This window comes from Helianthus annuus, chromosome 14 (genome assembly GCF_002127325.2).
Source record: "Helianthus annuus cultivar XRQ/B chromosome 14, HanXRQr2.0-SUNRISE, whole genome shotgun sequence".
Classification (NCBI taxonomy): Eukaryota; Viridiplantae; Streptophyta; class Magnoliopsida; order Asterales; family Asteraceae; genus Helianthus; species Helianthus annuus.
The window spans coordinates 72,893,118-72,916,375 of record NC_035446.2 but is presented as its reverse complement, the minus strand read 5'-3'; the positions used below and the strand labels follow the sequence as shown (position 1 = coordinate 72,916,375).

The 23,258-nt window shown below is 36.7% G+C and overlaps 3 protein-coding genes across 3 annotated transcripts; 1 reads left to right on the top strand and 2 right to left on the bottom strand.

The window, feature by feature from the left end:
• Positions 1 to 1,176: 1,176 nt before the first annotated feature.
• LOC110941997 (20 kDa chaperonin, chloroplastic) lies at positions 1,177 to 5,723 on the top strand. Its single transcript, XM_022183696.2, has 6 exons — positions 1,177 to 1,334; positions 1,414 to 1,593; positions 2,722 to 2,901; positions 3,132 to 3,287; positions 3,400 to 3,477; positions 5,423 to 5,723. The coding sequence occupies exons 2-6, from the start codon at positions 1,417 to 1,419 to the stop codon at positions 5,594 to 5,596; spliced, it is 765 nt and encodes a 254-aa protein (XP_022039388.1). The 5' UTR covers positions 1,177 to 1,334; positions 1,414 to 1,416; the 3' UTR covers positions 5,597 to 5,723.
• A 4,739-nt stretch (positions 5,724 to 10,462) lies between these two features.
• On the bottom strand, positions 10,463 to 11,800 carry LOC110944031. The gene has a single exon (XM_022185756.1). The coding sequence runs from the start codon at positions 11,798 to 11,800 to the stop codon at positions 10,463 to 10,465; it is 1,338 nt and encodes a 445-aa protein (XP_022041448.1).
• Positions 11,801 to 12,531: 731 nt separating this feature from the next.
• LOC110944033 lies at positions 12,532 to 13,752 on the bottom strand. The gene has a single exon (XM_022185757.1). It carries the CDS (start codon positions 13,750 to 13,752, stop codon positions 12,532 to 12,534), a length of 1,221 nt encoding a protein of 406 aa, XP_022041449.1.
• Positions 13,753 to 23,258: the final 9,506 nt, after the last annotated feature.

Here is a 23,258-nt window from a genome sequence, read left to right as displayed (position 1 = left end):
TTGCCAAGTGCACCTGTTGTCACATCTGTCATCAGCTGTGAATAAAGATCATGGAGTAGTGAACGATATATTCTGATTGGTTACACGCTACTGTACTTTTGTAATGTTTGTCCTTGCACAATTTATCATCGTGGGGATTGGTTGTGGCAGAGCCTGGCGCATGTTGATTGGCTGCAGGCCACTGCCATTTGTACTAGTTGTACCTTTATGAGGTGTCAGGGTTGCGCAGCCTAAGGTACGCGTGCACGGAAACCATGGGACCAACTGAGTGTTTTGGGGATTAAAGTGTGGGTATTGTCGTCCGCACACATGACATACGGATCTCACTCTCATTTACGTTCACATACTTCCCCTCTCAAATTGTTTGGTCAACCCCACTTCTAAAGAAAGGTTTTTGACTCTCTCTTTGCGTCGCTTCCTCCAAGCCTCTTCACGGACATCAAGACGCAATAACAATAAATTTTGGGTTTCAATCGTGTCGGGTTGACAGGTTGATGGGTTGAAATGTAAAACCCGAACCTATCCCATATTATTATTTGTGTCAAATATTTCAACCCACATCCTTCTTTTCTCATGTGGTGTTTCGGGTAGCGTCAACAAGGGCTATAAACGAGTTGGGCCGAGCCCGATCTCGGTCCGTTCGAGTAAATTTATTTGAGCCAGAGCTCGGCTCGCGAGTAAAACCCAAAGCTCGAGCTTGGCTCGGGCTATTTTGAGAACAACCTTAAACGAGCTAAAAACTCGGCTTGAACTCGCTTCAATATCGCTTAAACGAGACAAAGCTTGGCTCGCCAATGTCATCATCATCATTATATTATATATAAATATTTTTTTTTGGTTCGGGCTCATTTAGCCTCGCGAGCCTAAACGAGCTTTGTATTTCAGGCTTGAGCTCAGACTCGATAACCAAACGAGCTCTATTTTAGGCTCGAGTTTGTTAAAGCTCGACTCGTTCGAGCTTTTAATCAAGCTCGGATTTATTAAAGCTCGACTCGTTTAAACTTTTAACCAAGCCAATAACGAGTAGTTTTCGAAGCTCAAGATTTCTTTACACCCCCCGGTGTCAACTATACTATAGTGGTGTCAACTATACTATAGTGGCCCTAACTCGGCTATAAATTTTTCTCTTTGGTTATATCTTGTTTTAAAATAATAATCCGATTATTACAAGTTGCATTCTAGACAAACGGCGTCGTATTCAGAATACACAAAAAGCTTCTGGAAGCCTCTTATCTATTCCGATAATAAACCTCCTCCATCTCTCTAGGGTTTTGTTATCTTCTTCATCTCCATTTCATACCTACCAACACACACGTTATCTTCATCTCCATTCGGTAAACAGAGTAAACACATTTATACAATCCACTTTTCAATCATTCAGATACTAATTTTGCTTTTGTTGTTTGAATGTAGACAATGGCAGCTGCTCAGATGACCACCGCCGCATCGTCACGTGGTTTTCTGCCGCCGTTTGAAGGTCTCCGGCCGGTAACAATGAAGGTTTCGTCTCTGTCGTTTAGAACCAGTGGTGGTTTGACTCTCCGGTCAACTCGTGGACTCGTTGTTAAAGCTGCTACTACTGTGGCTCCAAAGGTTTAGTCTGCTGCATCACACTTTGTTAATTTATAGACATTTTTGTAATTCACTAATTTGTATAAGTTTTAGTGAGGTTAGGTTTTGTTATGGTGTTTGGTTTTAGGCGTTTTGAATCGGTTTAGTGTATTGGTTTTTTAACAGAAGTAAGTTGTTATGATAGATGTAATATGGTTTTCTAATTTGTTTTGGTTATAATGTTATTAATTAGAGTTAACTGCCTTTGGTGAAAAATGCCACTTGTCCAAAAAAAATAAAAAAAATTTGCGCCAGTTCCGTCCTCAACAATTTTGAAACGTGCCGCTTCAGTTCAAAAAGATAACGCCTTGCGCCAGTTCCGTCCTCAACGTTTTTAACGGCGTGTTATCTTTTTGGACTGAAGTGGCACGTTTCAAAAATGTCGAGGACGGAACTGGCACATATTTTTTTGGACTGAGGTAGCATTTTCCACCAAACCACAGGGACAAAAATGGCAGTTAACTCTATTAGTTATTAATTATCTTATCATATTGAATTAGATTAGGTTACATTTTCATGTTGTATGGCTCGCTCGGTGGTTAAATCGTTAATGTAACCTGGATTTCTCTTTTGCTTTGATTATAATATTATTTATTATCATAACATGCTACATTAGATTAGATTAGTTGACATTTTCGTGTAGTGTAAGCTCGGTGGTTAACTCATTAAGGTAGAGATAGGGAATTGTTCAATCACCAATCTTTGTTGTCTTCGGTGGTTGGGACTTTCTTTTTTGTTTTGTTTCAAGATCTTACTTTCTTGTTTTTAGGAGTGTGTTTTGTTTTTCTTCTTAAATTTGCTGTCAAGTTTCAGAAGGCAGAAGTTCTCACATTTGAATCTGTAGCATGGTAGAAATCTTGTTAACTGTGAGTTTTCAAATAGTCTTGTTAGTTAGATAGTTATATGTGATTTCTTTCTTTGTATTGGATGCGTATGTTTTCTACCTGTTACTTATAGTTTCATTTCAGTTTTCTTTATTATAAAACAGTAAAGTTGAATGTAGGTTGGTTCTTCCACTTTCGAGCCTGGGGCATCATTGAATATTCTATGATCTAGGTATTATGTATTTTGCATCTGGCTGATGCCAGATCTTTTTTCTTGGTTTTGTAGTACACTACATTGAAGCCATTGGGTGATAGAGTGTTGGTGAAGATTAGTGCTGTGGAGGAGAAGACTTCAGGTGGTATATTGTTGCCATCAACAGCACAGTCAAAACCTCAAGGGGGTGAGGTTGTTGCTGTCGGAGAAGGCAGGACCATTGGGCAGCACAAGGTGGATGTAAGTGTGAAGGTAATGCTTATTCATCTTGAAGCTCTAATGCTCTGTACGTGCGTATACGGTAGGACTGGAATGATATTGAACACATTAGCTATCTATAGATATAGTTAATAAAATGTTCGTGGGTCAACCCAACCTGTTTTATCTCAAGTTGGTTTTTATTTGTTACTTGACATGCCAATTTGGTGCCTCTAGTATAGGGTTATTCGATTAGATATGCTGAAAAGTTAACATCTTTTCAGACTGGTACACAAATTGTTTATTCCAAATATGCTGGAACAGAGGTTGAGTTCAATGGTTCAAACCATCTCTTACTGAAAGAGGATGACATTGTTGGTATTCTTGAGACGGATGATGTGAAGGATTTGAAGCCTCTTAATGATAGAATTCTAATCAAGGTTTGCAAGCTTCTTTTTGACTTTTGTTCTTCTGTTATTCTACTTTAGGCTGTAACTTTAACTTGGTAAAAAATATTAACTTAACTTCACATGTTTGAAACTTGGTGAATAGGTTATGGAGGCTGAGGAAACTACAGCTGGTGGTTTGTTGCTCACACAGGGAAGCAAGGAAAAACCCTCCACTGGCACGGTGAGTGTTAAGCGACCCCGTTCAGACGTTTTAGATTCTATATTATGAACTGATCGATTGGGGTCTAAGCAGGTTGATCTAAATGATTTTACTGATAATTATAAGGGTTATGTTTGGGTTTAACGATTTAACGGTTGCTTCCCTTGGTTGAAAGTCACCGGAAATGTATTATATTATAATTATAATTATATTATATTATAATTATATTATATTATAATTATATTATATTATTATTATATTATATTATATTATATTATATTATATTATATTATATTATATTATATTATATTATATTATATTATATTATATTATATTATATTATATTATATTATATTATATTATATTATATTATATTATATTATATTATATTATATTATATTATATTATATTATATTATATTATATTATATTATATTATATTATAATTATATTATAATTATATTATAATATTATAATAACACACATCATAAGCTACAGTACATGAAAATCCCTTGGTTTTAAATTTATTTACTAGAATGCCATTCACACTTACATTAGTAGCTTTTCTTTTATGGCAACTTGGTAATTTAGTCAATTTTTAGTGGCATTTCTATGCATCCCACAAGACACCGTATTTTTTATGTTTTGACCACACATTTTTTGTTCTTACACTTTTGCCCCCTCAATTCTGTTAGTTTTTTTAATACTAATTTACATTCTTATCCCTTGAATTTTAATAAATTTACCAAACATCCCCCGAACACTAATAAATTTATTTTTATCCCTTTTAAACCGTTTTACACTACAATTCCCAAACTTTAATAAAGTTACTGCTTTAAATTTTAAACAAATTTTCCGTTATATTAACGTGCACATGAGTTATTTCTATCTACGTTTCGACATTCATTTACGTAACATTATTTTTCAACCAGCCTGTTGAGACGTTTTTATAGTGTTTGATTTTTAAACCATCTTGCACTCATGTAAAAATACACCATTCTTACATGTTTTTTATCTACACTTAAAGCGATCCACTACAACACGTTATACTATATGTTAAAAAGCAACCTTCGGGTGATTGTTTGTTCGAAGGAAGTGATGCTAACGTTAAAGAGTCTTTAAAGTAGAATTTATTTGGGAGTGTAAGTTGCCGGGGGGCGGTTAACAGTGGGAAGCGGTGGCATCACTGAATTTAGTTATAGGTTTTATAAATAGTTTATGTTATTGTATTGGGAATCTCTAAATGAAACATAAATCGTTATCCACTACCAGGTTCTTTTTTATTTTAGTTGTTTTTGCTTTCAAAACAGGTTGGTTCCCCGCCGCAACGCGCGGGTGGGAACAACCTAGTTCATAAATATATATAGGGTAAAGTTTTTGTACAAATAATCTTAACATACTAAACATACAAATTGAAGGAAAACTCAAAAAGACAAGGTGGCATTTTTGTAATTATCAATAACTATCAAAGTTACTCTACAAATATACCTAAAAAAACCTAACCACTCCCCCCACCCCCAAAAAAACCTACCCCCCCCCCCCCCCCACCCACCCAAGCTAAACTGCTAAAAACTAAACCCTCCAAAAAACCTAAAAAAATCTAAAAAAACACACACAAATTATTTTATTTTATTTTTTTAACATTTTTATTAAAAAATCGCTACTTTTAGTAGCAGCAAAAAAAAAATTTTTTTTTTTTTTTTTTTTTTGCTAACGAAATGTAGCGATTTTTTAATAAAAAATGTTAAAAAAAAATTTGTGTTTTTTTAGGTATTTTTGGTTGTAACTTTGATAGTTGGTGGTAATTACAAAAATGCCACCTTGTCTTTTTGGGTTTTCCTTCAATTTGTATGTTTAGTATGTTAAGATTATTTGTATTTGATCTTTTGCCAATATATATAAGCCTGCTAGATAACTTTATTTAGCGTGGTAATTATTTATTAATCATTTATAAAATGGGAGTGCAGGTGATTGCGGTTGGGCCCGGTCCATTAGATGAGGATGGAAGTAGAAAAGGGCTAACAGTGTCTGAAGGTAACACGGTCCTTTACTCGAAATTTGCTGGGAATGATTTCAAAGGAAGCGATGGGTCGGATTACATTGTTCTACGCGCATCAGACATCATGGCGGTCCTTGGTTAATTTGCTTTTAGGTTAAAGTATTATGTAATCAGACCGTGAAACAACATTTTTTTGGCATGCGAGTACTTGTACACGGCACGAGTTTAAGCGGAAATAAAATTCAATAAAAGAGTTGGTACCATATGAAGATAGGCTTGATCACGCCCCGATAACACCCCCAATGGGTGGTGTTTAACGCCCTTTGGGGCTGAAGTGTCTCTTAGCTTTCCCATGACCAAGTCAGAATCCACAAATCTTGAAGTATAAGTTGAAAATCTTACATGGAAAAATAGATTCTCTTTCATACATAACAACTCATGTCTTGTTGCTCTTAATATGGAAAAAGATTCATTCACATCACAACGTACAACTATTTATATTAAAATTTTAGTTTTTTTCTTTCATATTGGAACGTATCTAGGCACTTGTAGAGCTTTTGGGCTTAGCTTCGAGCGTAAATCTCGACCAACATGTACATGTTTTGTGATCTCGTGTAAGTTACTTTTTGAGTCCATGTGTTTTAGTGGTTTTAATTATTTGAGTTTAAAATAAAAAAGTTTAATGCTCCGAGTCACTGACCGCTCATTTTATAATGTTTTGAGTCCCTGTGTTTTATTTTAAACTTTTTGATTTTGGATTCAAGTGGTTAAAATCACTAAAACATAGGGACTCAAACAGTAATTTACTCGGTTTATATGGTTAAAAAATTAGTGTTTATGGTTTCAAATCATTTATTCGATGTTCATTTTGATAGTTTTAATGATTAATATTTCCTGGTTGTAAAGATTATTGAAATAATTTAAAGTATGACTCATTGTCAATAAGAATCCATATTATTGAAATAGGGGAAGGTTCAAATGAAAACCACTAGTTAACGCGAAAACTCGAAAACTAATTAAAAAAAGCCAAAAAAACATGCAAAAAAATTTTTTTTTTAAAATTTTTTTTTTTCAATCAAATTTTCGCAGGTTTTTTTATTAAAAAAAAAAAAATTTTCAAAAAAAAAAAAAAAAAAAAAAATTTTGTGTAGTGCACATGTGTAATACTGCACATGTGTCTGTGTACTACACATGTGTATTATTACACATGTGCACTACACAAATTTTTTTTTTTTTTTTTTTTTTTTTTGAAAAAAAGTTTTTTTTATATATAAAAACTAGCGATTTTATTAAAAAATTGAAAAAAAAAAAAAATTTTTTTGTGTGTTTTTTAGGCTTTTTTTAGTTAGTTTTCGAGTTTTCGCGTTAAAAGTGGTTTTCATTTGAACCATCCCCTATTGAAATAATCTGTATCTGTAGCCAAAGATCTTAGTTTAAAAAAAGTAACTTTGTTCGCCCTTACAAGTCAATTACTAACTTTTTAGCCATTAAAATTTTTACTGACTTTTTAATCCAATTCTCCTTTTTGTATAAAAAAAACTTATAAGACTGGACGGTATGGGGGCCGGCTTAGGCCCGGCGCCGGTCCCCCACACCGCCCCCCTCGCCCCGTCCCGTCCTCACCAGCAGCCCACAGCCAGAGTTGCCGGTCCTCCCTTCTCCTTCCTTCTCTCACATATACCTATACATACATACATATATATACACAAAGGGGTTCATCCCCCATCCCCTAGGTCCATCATCTCCAAACCACTCATACGTGATGCCAACGTGACGGCCCATCCTTGGAGGACTTGCCTCCTCCATACCTTCCAGTCTAATAGATCCCTACATGAAAAAGACAACCTACAAAGGTTTGAGATTCTGCATTGAATGTAAATGATACTAATATTTTCTTATTATATTTGCTAAGAGCATTCAAAGCCTATTCCAAACCATATAATTAGTGAGTTAAGACTAGAGGGTATGGGGGCCGGTTGAGGCCCCGCGCCGGTACCCCACACCGCCCCCGGGTCCGGTTAGGCAATTTCGGCTCTCACAAGACGGAGAGGACGGGCCACTTTTCAAATTTAGAGCCGTTACTAAAGAGAATTGGTACCAGATTAGTTGTTAATCTGAAGTTATGAACACTAATTGGCTAACACCCAATGTTTATTATCAAGGAAACTTAACTCAAAACCTTGCAAATTACAATCCCTACCAACTAGATTGGTATATATAACTAACCTAAACGCGTTAGACTATAACTAGGACTCCTATTAATTAATTACATGATATTTATCTAATACACATCCTAACTCAACATGTATAGGATACTTAGATAACAATCCACTAATTAATTAATATATTGTTTATTACTTGTCTTGCACTCCAAGCAATCCTCCTAGCTATCCTTCACGCATGTAAGCCACGGATTAGACTAGGAATTCCCAACATTCACCCCTTGAATTTCTGAGTCGTATACTCGTATACGGGAGGTCTTCAACGCCAAGTAGATCCCGCATCTCCTTGAACTTGATTTTCGCCAATGCCTTTGTCAGTATATCCGCTCTTTGCTCGCTGCCAGATACATGCTCAACGACCACTTCGTTGTTTTCAACACACTCCCGAATAAAGTGAAATCGGGATTTTATATGCTTGCTTCGATTATGGAACACCGGATTTTTTACTAACGCAATTGCTGAAGTATTATCCATTTTTAACATCACTTTCTGCGGTTGTCTTCCAGTAACTTCACTTATTAATTCTCGTAACCAAATAGCCTGACAAGCTGCTGAACTAGCTACCATGTATTCAGCTTCACATGATGATAATGCCATTGTACTCTGTTTCTGCGAACACCAAGTAATTGGTGCAGAACCATAATAAAACACGTGTCCCGTTGTACTCCGACCATCATCATCATCATCAATGTTGGGACTGCTAGCACTATAGCCGCATAACACACCTTCAGCTTTTCTCGGATAAGTAATCCCGTAGCTCGCGGTTCCCTTCAAATATCGGAGTATTTGTTTAATAGCTACCGCATGACTCTGTCTTGGAGTTTGCATGTACCGACTAACCATGCCAACTGAATAAGCGAGATCCGGACGTGTCTGAAGTAAATAACGCAAACACCCAACTATTTTTCGATAACTGGTTGCTTCAACTTCAGCTTCGTCTTCAGCTTTTGATAACTTTAAATTCGGGTCCATTGGAACAAGAGCCGAATTGCACTCGTGCATCCTCGCTTCTTTTAAAATCTTCCAGGCATATGCTTCCTGTTTGATTTTAATTCCATTTGCGCCTTGTGAAACTTCGATACCCAAATAATAAGTTAATTTTCCAAGATCAGACATATCGAAGCATTTCGCCATTTCTTTCTTGAACTCATTAATAATAGACAAACTTGAACCTGTAACGAATAGGTCATCAACATAGACGGCTAATATTAATAAAGAATTACCCACAATCTTTCGATACACGGCTTGTTCTTTAGTACACCGATGGAATTTTAATGCCTTCAACATTGAATCTAGCTTAATATTCCAAGCCCGAGGTGCTTGTCTTAACCCGTACAACGCCTTGAAAAGCTTGTAAACTTTGTGACTTTCTTTCGGTTTAACGAATCCTTCCGGTTGAAGTACATAAACATCTTCCTCCAAATCACCATTTAAAAACGCCGTTTTCACATCTAAATGGTGTATTTCCCAACCTTCCACGGCTGCAAGAGAAATAAGAAACCGAATCGTCTCGATTCGTGCAACCGGTGCAAAAACTTCATCAAAATCAATACCCTGTCTCTGCACGTACCCTTTTGCTACAAGTCTCGCTTTGTATTTATTAATTGTTCCATCCGCATTCTTTTTTATTTTGAAAACCCACTTTAAACCGATTGGTTTAACGCCTTTTGGTAAATCCACAAGTTTCCATGTACGGTTTCGTTCAATCGAATTAATTTCTTCTCGCATTGCTTTAACCCATTCCCCCTTTAATTTTGCTTCGCCAAAATTAGCTGGTTCGTCATCAATTAAAAGCAATTTGCACGTATTTAATTCGTAGTCACTATATTTAATAGGTAAAATAGACTGGCGAGTGGAACGCCTGACCTGAAATTCATCTTCTGGGCTGCTCTGAGTTGATTCTGGGCTGCTCTGAGCTGATTCTGGGCTGTTCTGAGCTGTTTCTGGGCTGCTCTGAGCTGATTCTGGGCTGCTCTGAGCTATTTCAGACATCATTGGGCTTGAATTTATCGACCCAAAGCCAGTATCAATCACACTACCCCAGTAAACGGTAAAATAACCCGGTTCAGATTCACTTCCGGTATGATTTTCAGCACTTTTATTCCACTTCCACCCCCTTGTTTCGTCAAATTCCACGTCTCTATTTACCACAATTTGTCGAGTTCTCGGATCATATAAACGGTACCCTTTGGACCCGGGTTTGCTTCCAAGATGCACCAAAATATCGGACCGATCATCAAGCTTTTGAATATCTGTTTCGACTTTTGCAAAAGAAATACAACCAAAAATTTTAACATGTTCTAAATTAGGTTGTTTACCTTTGTATTTTTCATACGGAGTGGCTCCCACCAATGCACGCGTAGGAGACCGGTTAATTAAATAAGTCGCATGTCTGACCGCTTCACCCCATAAATAGTTCGGAACCTTCATTGCTTTCATAATACTTCGAACCATCTCCATAAGTGTACGGTTTCGACGCTCGACCACGCCGTTTTGTTGTGGTGTATAAGGGGTTGTCAAGTGTCTCGTAACGCCCTCTTCATCACAAAAACGATTACACGCTCGGGAAGTGAACTCTCCACCTCTATCGGTCCGTAAAGTTTTGAGCAAATTACCCGTCTTTTTTTCCGCCATCGCCTTAAAATATTTTATTGTTTCGAATGCTCCACTTTTCTCCTTTAACAAGTACGACCACATATATCGTGAGAAATCATCAATCAAAACTAAAATATAGCGATTACCATTCATGGTCGATGGGGAAATTGGTCCACATAAATCACCATGGACTAATTCAAGTGTTCGTGATGCTCGAAAAGTCGCCTTCTTTGGGAACGTTTTCGCGTTTGTTTTCCAACCATACACGCTTCGCACACCTTATTCTCATGACGAATCTTTGGAACTCCTAAAACCATCTCGTTGATTTTCTCCAAGGTCTTGAAACTAGCATGCCTGAGTCTCGCATGCCATAACCACGATTCTTCACTGATTTTCGCCATAAGACAAACGGGACTGCCCAATTTCAATTTCACCTTGTACAAACGATTTTTCGAACGAGCCACTCGCATCAATAATTTTCCACCACTATCAAACATCGTTAGAAAATTATCTTTCATTCGAATTTCGCATCCAAATTCGGTTGCTTGACCCAAACTCATCACGTTACTCTGCAAATCCGTGATATAATAAATATCGGTTAAAAGCTTTTGTTCACCGGTTTTACCTTCAAATAAAATCGACCCTTTTCCTTTAATCGTCACACGCGAACCGTCACCAAATTTCACGCTTCCAGTTATTCGCTCGTTTAGCTCTGCAAAATAACTCCGGTTACCCGTCATGTGGTTGCTGGCTCCGTTATCAAGGTACCAAACATCTTTTTCGCTAGAATCGACTTCAAATTTCTTTGGCAAAACCTTTTCTTCGTTTAAAAAGATAGTTTCTTGATCGGTCTTCATCATAAAAAATGTTCCATCAACCTCATTATTTCGTTCCTCAGCTTGTGCCATGTTCGCCTCATTATTTTTGAATCGATCTGGACATCTTGAAACAAAGTGTCCATATTTGTCACACCGGTAACACTTTATTCCCGATAAATCACGCTTTTTATCCTTTTTCTTTCCGTTGTCTCGGGTCTTATATTCTTCTTTTTGACCACGGTTTTGGGTGTTATCCCAACCACGGCCACGCCCTCGCGATGAGTGAGATCCTCGACCCCTACTAGAATCACGTCCACGGCTAGAAGAAGATTCAGATTTAGAAAACATTAACTTACCCGAATTGTCGTGTGCGTTATCTTCTTCTTTGATCCTCTCTTCATAAGCTTTTAGTCTACCAACCACATCTTCATACCCGACCGTTTTCAAGTCAAAAACTTGTTCAAGCAAGGCTACAATATGTATAAACCGCCTTGGCAAACTAGTGAATAATTTATTGACCATTTTTTGTTCTTCAAACTTTTCTCCTAGTGTGGCCGCCTTAGAAGCAATAGACGACAACTTTGAGGCGTACTCATCAATCGTTCCGATATCCCTCATCTTCAAACCATCGAATTCGGTTATTAAGGTTTGAAGTCTTGCTTCTTTCACACGTTCCGCACCGAGATTTCTTGACTGAATTGCTTCCCACATCTCCTTTGCTGACTTCAAATTCCCGATCTGTAAAATTTGTTCCTCCGGTATCGATTAAAACAAAAGAGCTTTCGCCACGTTATTTTTCTTCACATCATCGGAACCCGGATCAATCACATCCCAAACTCCATGAATCCCAAAAATAACTTCCATACGTATGCTCCAGATCGTGTAATTTGTTGAAGTTAACATCGGACACTGAAACGAACCTGGATTCGTTTCCTTTACCGGAGCATTCGAACCTTCACCCACAACCATCGTTCGTTTCTTTCGTCGGCTATAGGTTTTAGTAGTCCCCGGTGAATCAATTTTATTAATACAACCCTTTTAACGCGGTTGTAATCGAGTTGTTTTTCGATTCGTGTCGATAACGTCGTAGGACAATCAACGGTTTCCCGTTTCCAACCTACTATAATCGACGATTAACCAAGACAATCAACAGTTAAAAACTGTTTCCAACTTGGTCAAATCTGAATCGAAAAATAATCTCCTTATTTTAAATTCAACTCAATACTTAAAACCAAAAATTGGTACTAAAAATAATTTTTTTTTAAAAAACCAAGGTACTGTGCAAAATTAAAAGGAATTAATGATGATTGGTACCAATTAAAGTGAATTGATACTGTATGACAAAACAAAGCAATTTTTTTTTTGAACGACGGCTATTTTATTCGAATAAAAATAGAAACAGAGGGGCCAACAAGAAGCTGGGAGTCCCGAAAAAAAACAAATTACAAGATAATATCTCGGACGTTAAAGTCCCGCCACCTCTCCCAATCTAACCCGCTGAATTTAGATCTACACTTTATCCACAAATACAAGTCCTCCTTAATCGCCTCCACCACTCTAGTGACGTTGAATTGCACCTCATCAAAGATTAACGCGTTACGCGCCTTCCAAATCCTCCATAAGGTGGCGTAAAAAATGACCTCAATTACCTTCTTCCAGCAAGCCGACCCTTTCATATCTTTTAAGCCATTCGCCATCTCCCGAACTAACAAAGGCTGGGTAAAAGTCGGGACCTTGACCCACATGCAAACATGCCACCAAACCGCTCTTGCAAAGACACAAGACACGGCTAGGTGGTCAATGGTTTCCTCCTCGCGGCCACACATTCTGCAACTCAGATTTGTGATAGGCACCCCGCGTTGCGCAAGTACAGTTTTGACAGCAATACTCCCCAATCTGAGCTTCCAAATGAAGTATAAAACTTTGCACGGGGTCCACACATTCCAATTAAAACCATCCGACATAACCCGAATGTTCAGAATTTCAGCCACCTTCCAGCGAAACTGAGCCACTGAATAAGATCCATCCAATGCAACAATACCCAGCGATTCAGCTCCAGGAATTCCAGCTTTGTCGATGTCTTTTGTGACCATTAAAATGTCCTTCCAATTCCCTGCAATATTAGTTATAAGTGGACTGTCTTGCACACCATCAGATCTGTTGTGAATAGCTTTTATAACATTGGACCAAAGGTGATTCGGATAATGCTTAAATCTCCACTTCCATTTAAGAAGTAAGGCCCAGTTTAGGGTGCGAATTTCACCCACCCCGAGGCCGCCCAACCTCATATGAGCTTGAACTTTGCTCCAAGCCACCCACCTCATCTTGCACCTCGAACCCGTGTGACCCCAAACAAAATCCCGACGGATACCTTCTAAGGTTTTGATAACCTTTAGCAGGGCTTTAAAAATTGAGAGGTAGTAGGACGGTAAGTTACCAAGCACCGCCTTGGCAAGGGTAATTCTACCCCCCATCGACAAAGTCTTTGATTTCCATCTAGACAGTTTTTTTGCAAATTTGTCAATAATAGGTCGCCACGGCTTAACGTGCTTCATATTCTCACCAATAGGAAGGCCTAAGAACATAAACGGAATATCGCCTTTTTTGCATCTAAGATTGTTAGCCATAGCAAGAATAGTATCGTTATCCACTCCCACCCCCATTATGCTACTTTTGGCTAAATTCACCTTTAAACCTGACACTAGGTAAAGGCACCTTAGGATTCTTTTGAGATTCATCACATTCTTTTCCGACCATCTACCCAAAAAAATGACGTCATCCGCATAACACAAGTGTGTTAAAACCGGGCCACCATTCGGAAGTTGAACTCCCTCGAAAAGGCCCAATCTAACCGCTCTCTTCATGAACACTTCAAGAACTTCCAACACTAAAATAAATAGAAACGGGGATAATGGGTCACCTTGCCGGAGTCCCCGTTTGAGGTAAAACTCTTTCGACGGGGATCCATTCACAAGAACAGACGCCTTACTAGAGGATAGGCAAGCATTCACCCACCTTCGCCATCTTTGACAGGTTAAAGCACCACGTCTCTCAATGAAAGCACCTCGTCAGTGTTGTTTTGAAAAACTTTTTCACGTTGTTCCTTGCTATCGGAGTCCTGTTTCACCGTACCCCAATCGCCCACAACCAAGTTTCTCCGGCCTGATTACGTCTGGTAGGAGCTGCTGCAGAACCGATTAAATCTGCTACTCCCTTTCAGTGCCGATCTTCTGTTCCGATTAGACACAGTTCCGGTGAGTTCTTCTTGTAAATCCGACCGAACACCCTTCAATCGCAGGTTCAGTTTTCCTTGTCAACCACCCCCTTTGCTCGCAGGTATGGTAACTGTAGAAGTCAATCAACCTCTTGTTTCGCTGGTTGATTAACTATCGCAGGTCCCTTTTTTCCGATCTAGTTGTTCAGCTCTGATACCAATTAAAGAGAATTGGTACCAGATTAGTTGTTAATCTGAAGTTATGAACACTAATTGGCTAACACCCAATGTTTATTATCAAGGAAACTTAACTCAAAACCTTGCAAATTACAATCCCTACCAACTAGATTGGTATATATAGCTAACCTAAACGCGTTAGACTATAACTAGGACTCCTATTAATTAATTACATGATATTTATCTAATACACATCCTAACCCAACATGTATAGGATACTTAGATAACAATCCACTAATTAATTAATATATTGTTTATTACTTGTCTTGCACTCCAAGCAATCCTCCTAGCTATCCTTCACGCATGTAAGCCACGGATTAGACTAGGAATTCCCAACAGTTACAACGGCTATATTTTAATAAAAAAAAACCTTTTTAACTTTAAATAAATACACCTCATCTCATCCATTTTTATACCATTTTCTCCCATTCTTCTCCCATTCTCATCCAATTATATAAAATACACTCCCTCTTTTTTATACAATCATGAATCCATTCAACCCAAACAATCCCAACCCGAACAATCCCAACCTGAACCAACCTAACTTTTTTTCGACTCCCGCTTACACTCTGATTATGGATCCTTCATGGGTGTCTCCGCAATTTACGTTTTCGGGTTTCCAACAATCACCCAACGCCTTCAAACAAATGTCCCAAGTTCAACAAATGCAACAATACCAAGCACTCCAACAAATCATGCAACGCAACTCGTTTGAACAATTCCAATCGCAACCGCCAACTTCCCAACCACAACCCCCGGTTCAACTTGACGATGATGATGAAGAAATCGTCCCCGAGCGGAGGATTTTAGAATTACGAGGTTGGTTCTCGACTCGGTTCCGGAGGATGAACGCGAGGTTTATCGGAGGATGAAAGAGGAGGTTAAGAAAAAAGGGACGTCGTAGGTTGTTTACTTTTTTAATCGTATCGTTATTTTTTTTCGTTTTTATGTTTACCGTTTCTAGGATTAGTAATTTTATTTTTTAGGAAATGTATTTTTTTATGTTATGAAATGAACTTATTTATGTTGTTTTATGTTGTATTTTTTAATTTTTATGAAGTTTGTATTAAGTTAAAAAAAAAAGTTAGAAAATTATAAAAAAATTAGGTGGGGTAGCTCCATCCTCCACCCCTCAAAATACAAGAAGGCCCATCCTTCATGGGATGGTGATGTGACGCCTACGTGACGGCTCATCCTTATAGGGATGAGCCTCTCCATACCCTCTAGTCTAATGAAAAGAATTCTTTTCCGAAAAAAGAATCTTTCTTTTAAATATGAAAATGGGAGATGGGACACATGGGTCTAGGAGGTCGGAACCCAACCAAACACGGCTCCACACCTATCACCTTAATCAAGTCAACATGTTAGCCACAATGGCTCCATACGCACACGTGACTGGACCAAAATGCATGATTAACTTCTAAACGTGACCCGACACACTGTTTGGCGAAAATTAAACAACTTGGTACTTTGTAATTGTTGCTTCAAGTTCGACCTGATCATAGACTCTACAGCGGTCATAGGAGACTTAGAAGAATTACTTACCAATCCATTTAATCTATCTATTACAATACGTGGATTAGTATCAAATACAAAGGATCCTAATTGTAAGAAGTGTAAGAAGGATTTATAGAATAGAGTGACAAGTGTCTAATAACCTAAAAAAACCCACTACACAAAAAAACCCCACTACACAAAAAAACCCCACTACAAAAAAAAAACCCCCTTAAACATCCACCACCACCAAAAACCTAACCCCCCCACACACACACATCACCCACCAAAAAAAAAAAAGTTTTTTTTTTTTTGCCGAGGATTGGGGGGGGGGGGGGTAGGTTTTTGGGTGGTGGTGGGGGTGGGTGTTTAATTTTTTAAAGTTTTTTTTAGGTTTTTTTTTTTTTTTTTTTGGGGGGGTAGGTTTTTTTTAGGTTTTTGGGGGGTGGGGTGGGGGGGGGGGGGTTTAGGTTTTTTTTAGGTTTTTGGAGGGTGGGGGTGTTAGGTTTTTTGGGTTTTTTTTTGGTGAGGTATAGTTTTTTTTTGCCCGGGGGGGGGGGGGGTGTGGTGGGGGGTTTAGGTTTTTGGGTGGGTGGGGGGGGGGTTTAGGTTTTTTTTAGATTTTTCGGGGGTGGGAGTGGGGGGGTTAGGTTTTTTGGGGGTTTTTTTTGGTGAGGTATAGTTTTTTTTTTTTTTTTTTTTTTTTTTTTTTTTTTTTTTTTGCCGGGGAGGTTGGGTGGGGTGGGGGGGGGGTGGGTGTTTAGGTTTTTGGTGGTGATGTAGTGGGTTTAGTTTTAGCTTATTGGACACTTGTCACTCTATAAATCCTTCTTACACTTCTTACAATTAGAAGCATTTGTAGAATAACTTGACCCTACAATCCGTTACAACTTTCCAACATTTCACTTTATTACAAGTTCTTTACGGATAGGATAGTCGTCAAGAACTTTAATCCATTTAGATAAATGAGCAACACATGTATTTAGGATCTCGTATTTAGGTTAGACAATCTTAATTGTGTATAGGTTAGAGCTAACTTCTTTAAGATTAATGAATTATGAATACCCACAAACTATTTACGAGTCTCCTTCCATATCAGTTAAGACTTAGATTCATGATTTCGACGACATATTTTACAATACATTTGATGTTACCAAATGGAAATTAACAATTAAATAATGAGGTATGCCCTGTTTGTCATAAGGCGTGTTTGGATTCCTTTGGGGAGCATGCCGTTCATTGTAGAGAGCTCCCGGGGTTCAAATACCGACATGATTTGGTTAGAGATGTCCTTTTTGACATATTCAGGTGCGCTGGTATTTCTGCCAAGAAAGAGGTACCCGTTAATTTCTTAACAGACCCGTTGGAAGGGAGATCTACTCTTCAACCAGCCGACATTCTGGTCTTTGAATGGGTAGGAGGAAAACATGCATGTGTGGATCTAACAGGGGTTTCCCCGTTTGTGGGCTTAGGGGGTAGTGCTTTCACGGTAGGTCAGGCTGCTTTAAAGGCTGCTTCGGGTAAAGTGACCAAACATGAAAAAGCGTGACTTGACAACCAACACGTGTTTATTCCATTTGCTTTTGATACTTTTGGTTTTCTGGCGCCAGAGGCTGTGGACCTATTTAGTCGAGTTCAAAGGGTCATGCATAGTAATGTTATGACCCCGAGATCTATGGACGTAGTTTTTAGAAGGCTTGAATTTGCTATTAAAAGGGGATAGCAGCGCGACTTGTTGTCCGTTTACCAATTATCTCAATGTAAATTCTCAAGCTATAAACAAAAATATCATATATGATAGTTGAAAAGTTGGTTGTGACGACAAGAAATACAAAACGAGAACTTCCACAAAAAGAAAATAATAATTATGTCGTTAATGATAATATCATAATTAATTAATTCTTCAGAGTACTAAATTCATCTAAATATATCAACTTGACAAATCAATTACTTATTTCTTGATGGTACATAATTCATATTATCTCAATGTAAATTCTCAAGCTATAAACAAAAATATCATATATGATAGTTGAAAAGTTGGTTGTGACGACAAGAAATACAAAACGAGAACTTCCACAAAAAAAAAAAATAATAATAATTATGTCGTTAATGATAATATCATAATTAATTAATTCTTCAGAGTACTAAATTCATCTAAATATATCAACTTGACAAATCAATTACTTATTTCTTGATGGTACATAATTCATTTTTATGAACATATGGGTGGTGGTAAGATGTCTTTCTTCTATCTTAAAGGTGTAGGATTCAAATCCTGTATAGTGTATCTTAAAGGTGGAGGATTCAAATCATGTATAATGCCTGCTCTGCAATGCCAAAGATGAGTCGGTTGATCATCTGTTCACTTTTTGCAGGTTCTCTACTTTCCTGTGGCAACACATAAGTGTGTGGTGCCGTGTGCCTACCATATACGCCTTCTCGTTTACCAATCTCTTGGAGCTTCATAACCATGTGGGTTTGAAAGAACCGACAAAAAGTATTTTCGATGGTATTGTCAAGATTAGTTGCTAGAGCCTTTGGAAGGTTAGGAACAATCAGAAGTTTCAAGGCACTCCGGCGCGGCTTGAAATGTGTTGGCTGAAATAAAGACGTTGGGATTCCTTTGGGTTAGAAATAGATCAAAGTTGAGGAACATTTCTTGAGGGGATTGGTGTAATTTTGTAATTATTTAGTTTTGTTTTTCGTTTTGTTGCCGCCCCGTTTCGTGATGGTTTTCTAATGAAGTTTTCGTTTCAAAAAAAAAAAAAAAAATAATAATAATAATAATTATATAATAATAATAATAATAATAATTATATAATAATAATAATAATACTAATAATAATAATAATAATAATAATTATATAATAATAATAATAATAATAATAATATAATAATAATAATAATAATAATATTATTAATAATAATAATAATAATAATAATAATAATAATAATAATAATAATAATAATAATAATAATAATAATAATAATAATAATAATAATAATAATAATAATAATAATAATAATAATAATAATAGGGGTAGACTACATTAGGTTTGTTTGTCCTTATAAAAGGATAGTCAATGTTAAAACAAATTATTCAATAATTATGACTCCGATTTTACACACTATATTTGATTTGAAAATAATTAACGTATTATACAAGCTTAAGTATAATAGTCGTTTCTATCATTTAATAATTTTGCTTTTGAAATGTATCAAATTATTAGTTTCGAATAATTGGTTTAATAATAGACCATAGAGATGTGACATAATTGTATTTTCATTCTCACATCAAAGCTCTTTAGTAAAATCAAAACATTTGTTTTATTTAATATACCCAAATAGCGTTTAAAACGATCTATTCTAAATAATCATTAGTTTGTTTGAAAAATTGGTTTTATATATCCTTTTGAGAAATTTCATTTTTAGGTACTTTCTTGAATAGAAGGGCCGAGCTAATTACTAATTTACTAACCATGGCTTTATAGCCTAATTGTATCTTCGGAGTGAGATAAGACTTTGGATTAATAGGTCTTGGGTTCGATTTCCACAAGAGGGTTTTCCCATATTTATTGGGTTTTCTCCTGAATTGTTGTATAGACATTATGCCTAGTGGAGATGGATACAATCGGGTGGTTCCGCTGATGACACGATGATACTCCAGTGGTCCGTCAGTGATCCAAATTTGCCGTTTAAAAAAAAAAAATACTAATTTACTTCCCATTAGTGAGACTTTAGGGCATGTTTGGCTAAGGTTATTTAAGTTAAAAAGGACTTTTGGGAAAAGGATTTTTTGAAAAGGAGTTTTAAAAAAAGTGTTTGGATTAGCTTATGGGGTAGGAAAAACCAATAAGTCAATAAGTTGTTTTTAAAAAGTGTTTGGTTTAGCTTATTGATGTAAAATGACTAAAAGGGACATTCTTGGGTATATTGGTAATTTGTTGTTTGAAAAGCTATAAGCTGATCAAGAAGTCACAATCTCTTAACTTTTCAAAAACTCATTTTCCTTCATATCAAAAAGTCATTTTAAAAAGCACTTTTCCATTTGCCAAACACTACAAACAACTTATTGGCTTTTTGAATAGTCCATAAGCCAATAAGTTGGTTGGAAAAGCTTAGCCAAACATGCCCTTAGAGATGGCCATTACCTCTTCACATCTCATTAATGCTGGTAGTGATCACCATTTAAATGAATCATTGTTAAGGCAGTAATAACCCTTACAATCGTCTCATTGATCGGCAGTGATCACCCTTTTAACGTCTTACTAATCATGTTGACATAAACTTGGCAACAGATTTCGACAAGGAAAAGAGGGGATTGGAACGCCGACAACAATCAAAAGAAGAAAGGGATCGTCACCAAGTTCTTTGTGTCAAATATTCTGGATAAATGCTCTGTAGAGGATTTGAAAAGATTTTTAGGGGAGTATGGGAAGATTGATAAGGTTTATGTGGCTCGAAAACTGGACAAGTTTGGTCAAAGATTTGCGTTTGTCAACTTTTTGGACGTTCATAATATACAAGAACTCGAGAGCAATATGAAGAATGTGAAGATGGGGGACAATAATATGTTTATTAGTGTGGCAAAGTTTGTCGATGGGAATTATGTGGGACAAAGAAAACAACCGAAGAGGACGAAAGTGAGGACGGAATAGAAGGTTGATGCTTCTGGATCTGAGGATGTATATCGACCTAATGATACGCAATTCAGGGATAAGTTTCTAAACAAGGAGACACTGAAGGTTCACCCGATCATTGACGTTGCTCCTAACGTGTGTGCATTTTCATTATGGTTCGACTTGGCTATTATAGCAAATGTTAAAGAGTTTTCGCATTTGATTTCTTTGAGGAAAAATATTTATGCGGCTGGTTTCAAGACTGTAGAGATCAAATATGTGGGTGCTTTCTTCGTGCTTCTAAAGTTCGAAAGTCAAGACAAAGCAAACAGTTTCATGTTGGAGAAGGAGGTATGGGACAAGTGGTTTCACAAGATTGAGATTTGGAAAGGCCAATGGCTTCTGTATGAACGAGTGGCTTGGGTTAAAATTTATGGGGTGCCGTTGAACTTGTCATTGACGCCGATGTTTAACGTCATTGGTAGTAAGTTTGGCAAGGTTGTTCAGTCGGCCAACTTATCAGAGGAAGACGCAGATCTATCGTTCACGTGCATTGGTATTCTTTGTAAGAATGGGAAGAGAATCAATGAAACAATTACATTACAGTGGCAAAACAAGTTGCTTCAGGTTTGGGTAGAGGAAGAACAATGTGATTGGGTTCGGGACTGTTTGAATAAGTTGTAACAAGGTGGTACATCACTTATATGGGGCTCCAAAGTGAGTTCAAAATTCTATTTTATAAAACTTCTAGAAAGTTGTCCTTGTTCATGCTTATCTTGTGGAATTCTTGCACCATACTTGGTCCTAACTAAACTCATGTTGTGGAGCTTGTGTAATAATTTCCAGAAGATTAGAGGTTCAAAACCTCACTTATTTGTTGCCCTAAAGGTTCCAAACAACCTACAAGTGATGGAATCATCCAAGCTTTCAACCTTCAATGTTGAAAGACTTGTGTTTTGGTTAGGTGTGAACAATGGAAGCCTTGGCTTTCCAACTATGATTCCACCACCTCACTTAGTTAGTTAATCTGTTTTCTTTACCCTAAGTCATCAAGTAAACTTTCTAGCAACAAATTGTCCAAACTAGACCATGTCTCCAAACATTTGCCATGATTGTAATGCAGTAGTCTAGTTTGAGTTTTCACTTGGTTTCTTGATGATTTAGATGATTAGTTACTTATCCATTCTTTGTTTTATTCATGACCAACCGAAATCATGAACTAAGTTGATGATTTTGTGCTTTGGTGAATCATATAATGAGGTTTAATGGTTGAACATCATCCTACCTACTTGCTTGACATACTTGATAATACTTGACTATGGGACAAATATATGTGTATATATATATATAAATAGTTCTAACAACCGAATCCTGAACACTAACCAATTCATGGATATATGTCAAGGGTTATTGTTATAATATCTTGGATTAAACTCCTCATATTTGGACTTCTAATAGGCAAACTTGTGCGTATGAAAAACACCTAATCATGGTGTCCAAATTTGGATGTTTTGTCAAGATAGTTTTTATGTATTTTCCTACTAAGTAATCATCTTGCAATTGTATTCCGACTCCAAAATCCGTCGAACTCATACGCCTTGTTTATCCTTGTAGGATAACCCGACGGTTCCTCTAAACACTCCGACACATCAACTCACGTACGTGGGATTTACTACGCAAATCGTGAGTAAACTCGATCCCATTTTCCTTTTACACACTTTGGGTGCAACATGTACACTATATTACAAATCAAATACTCACGATTAAACTTGTTCACCGAAACACTCTATTCGTTAATTCATGATATTTGTTATATTCTTGTTGTTACATGCTATATTCATTCTTGTGTTCTATATGCTCATTAACTTTGCAAGCCTACCTTAACAATTATAGTGCTATAGGATTAACGCACCGCCCGTATTCTTGTGGTATTGTTAAGTAAACTATTTTACGGCCTTGTCATTTCAGCGACAAGGATATGCACGATTGTGGTATACTTTTGTTTGACTTATAGTTAACACATGCTAGTATGTTAATAAACAATGTATGCAAATTACCATGTTGGATATGAAACAACTTTTAGACACGATTATGCTATGTATTCAAACTTGTGTACTTGCCAACTTTTGTTGATTTTATTTTGAGTTAATTGCCAAAATCACCCCTGAGGTTTGGGCACATTTGTCATTTTCGTCCAAAATGACACTTTTGTACCATTTTGCCCCCCACGTTTGTAACTTTTTGCCATTTTCATCCAAACCACTAACTTAGTTTATTTTTTTCTATTAAGTTAAAGGATATTTGGATGAAAATGGCAAATATAAACCACAGGGACGAAAATGGCAAATATGCTCAAACTCTTTTTAATTTCTTTTATTTAGTTAATTTTGTCACATATATAATAAAAAAGAATATGCATGCAATTTTTATACGAAAAAATTAATAGTTTTGTCACATATTTTTTAATAAATTTTCATCCATCCACTAAGTTAATTTTTTTCTATTAAGGCGAAAGATGTTTTAAATTTTATAAATTATTTTTTTTGTATCAAGGTTATTATATGTTGTCTTTTGTTCAATAGAACTTTGTTTTCTTTCTCTAAGT

Coding starts and splice junctions, on each gene's coding strand:
- LOC110941997 (XM_022183696.2), top strand. CDS start 1,417: ATGGCAGCTGCTCAGATGACCACCGCCGCATCGTCACGTGGTTTTCTG. Junction 2,902..3,131: donor AGGTGGATGTAAGTGTGAAG/GTAATGCTTATT, acceptor ACATCTTTTCAG/ACTGGTACACAAATTGTTTA. Junction 3,478..5,422: donor AAAAACCCTCCACTGGCACG/GTGAGTGTTAAG, acceptor ATGGGAGTGCAG/GTGATTGCGGTTGGGCCCGG.
- LOC110944031 (XM_022185756.1), bottom strand. CDS start 11,800: ATGTGGGAAGCAATTCAGTCAAGAAATCTCGGTGCGGAACGTGTGAAA.
- LOC110944033 (XM_022185757.1), bottom strand. CDS start 13,752: ATGGGGGTGGGAGTGGATAACGATACTATTCTTGCTATGGCTAACAAT.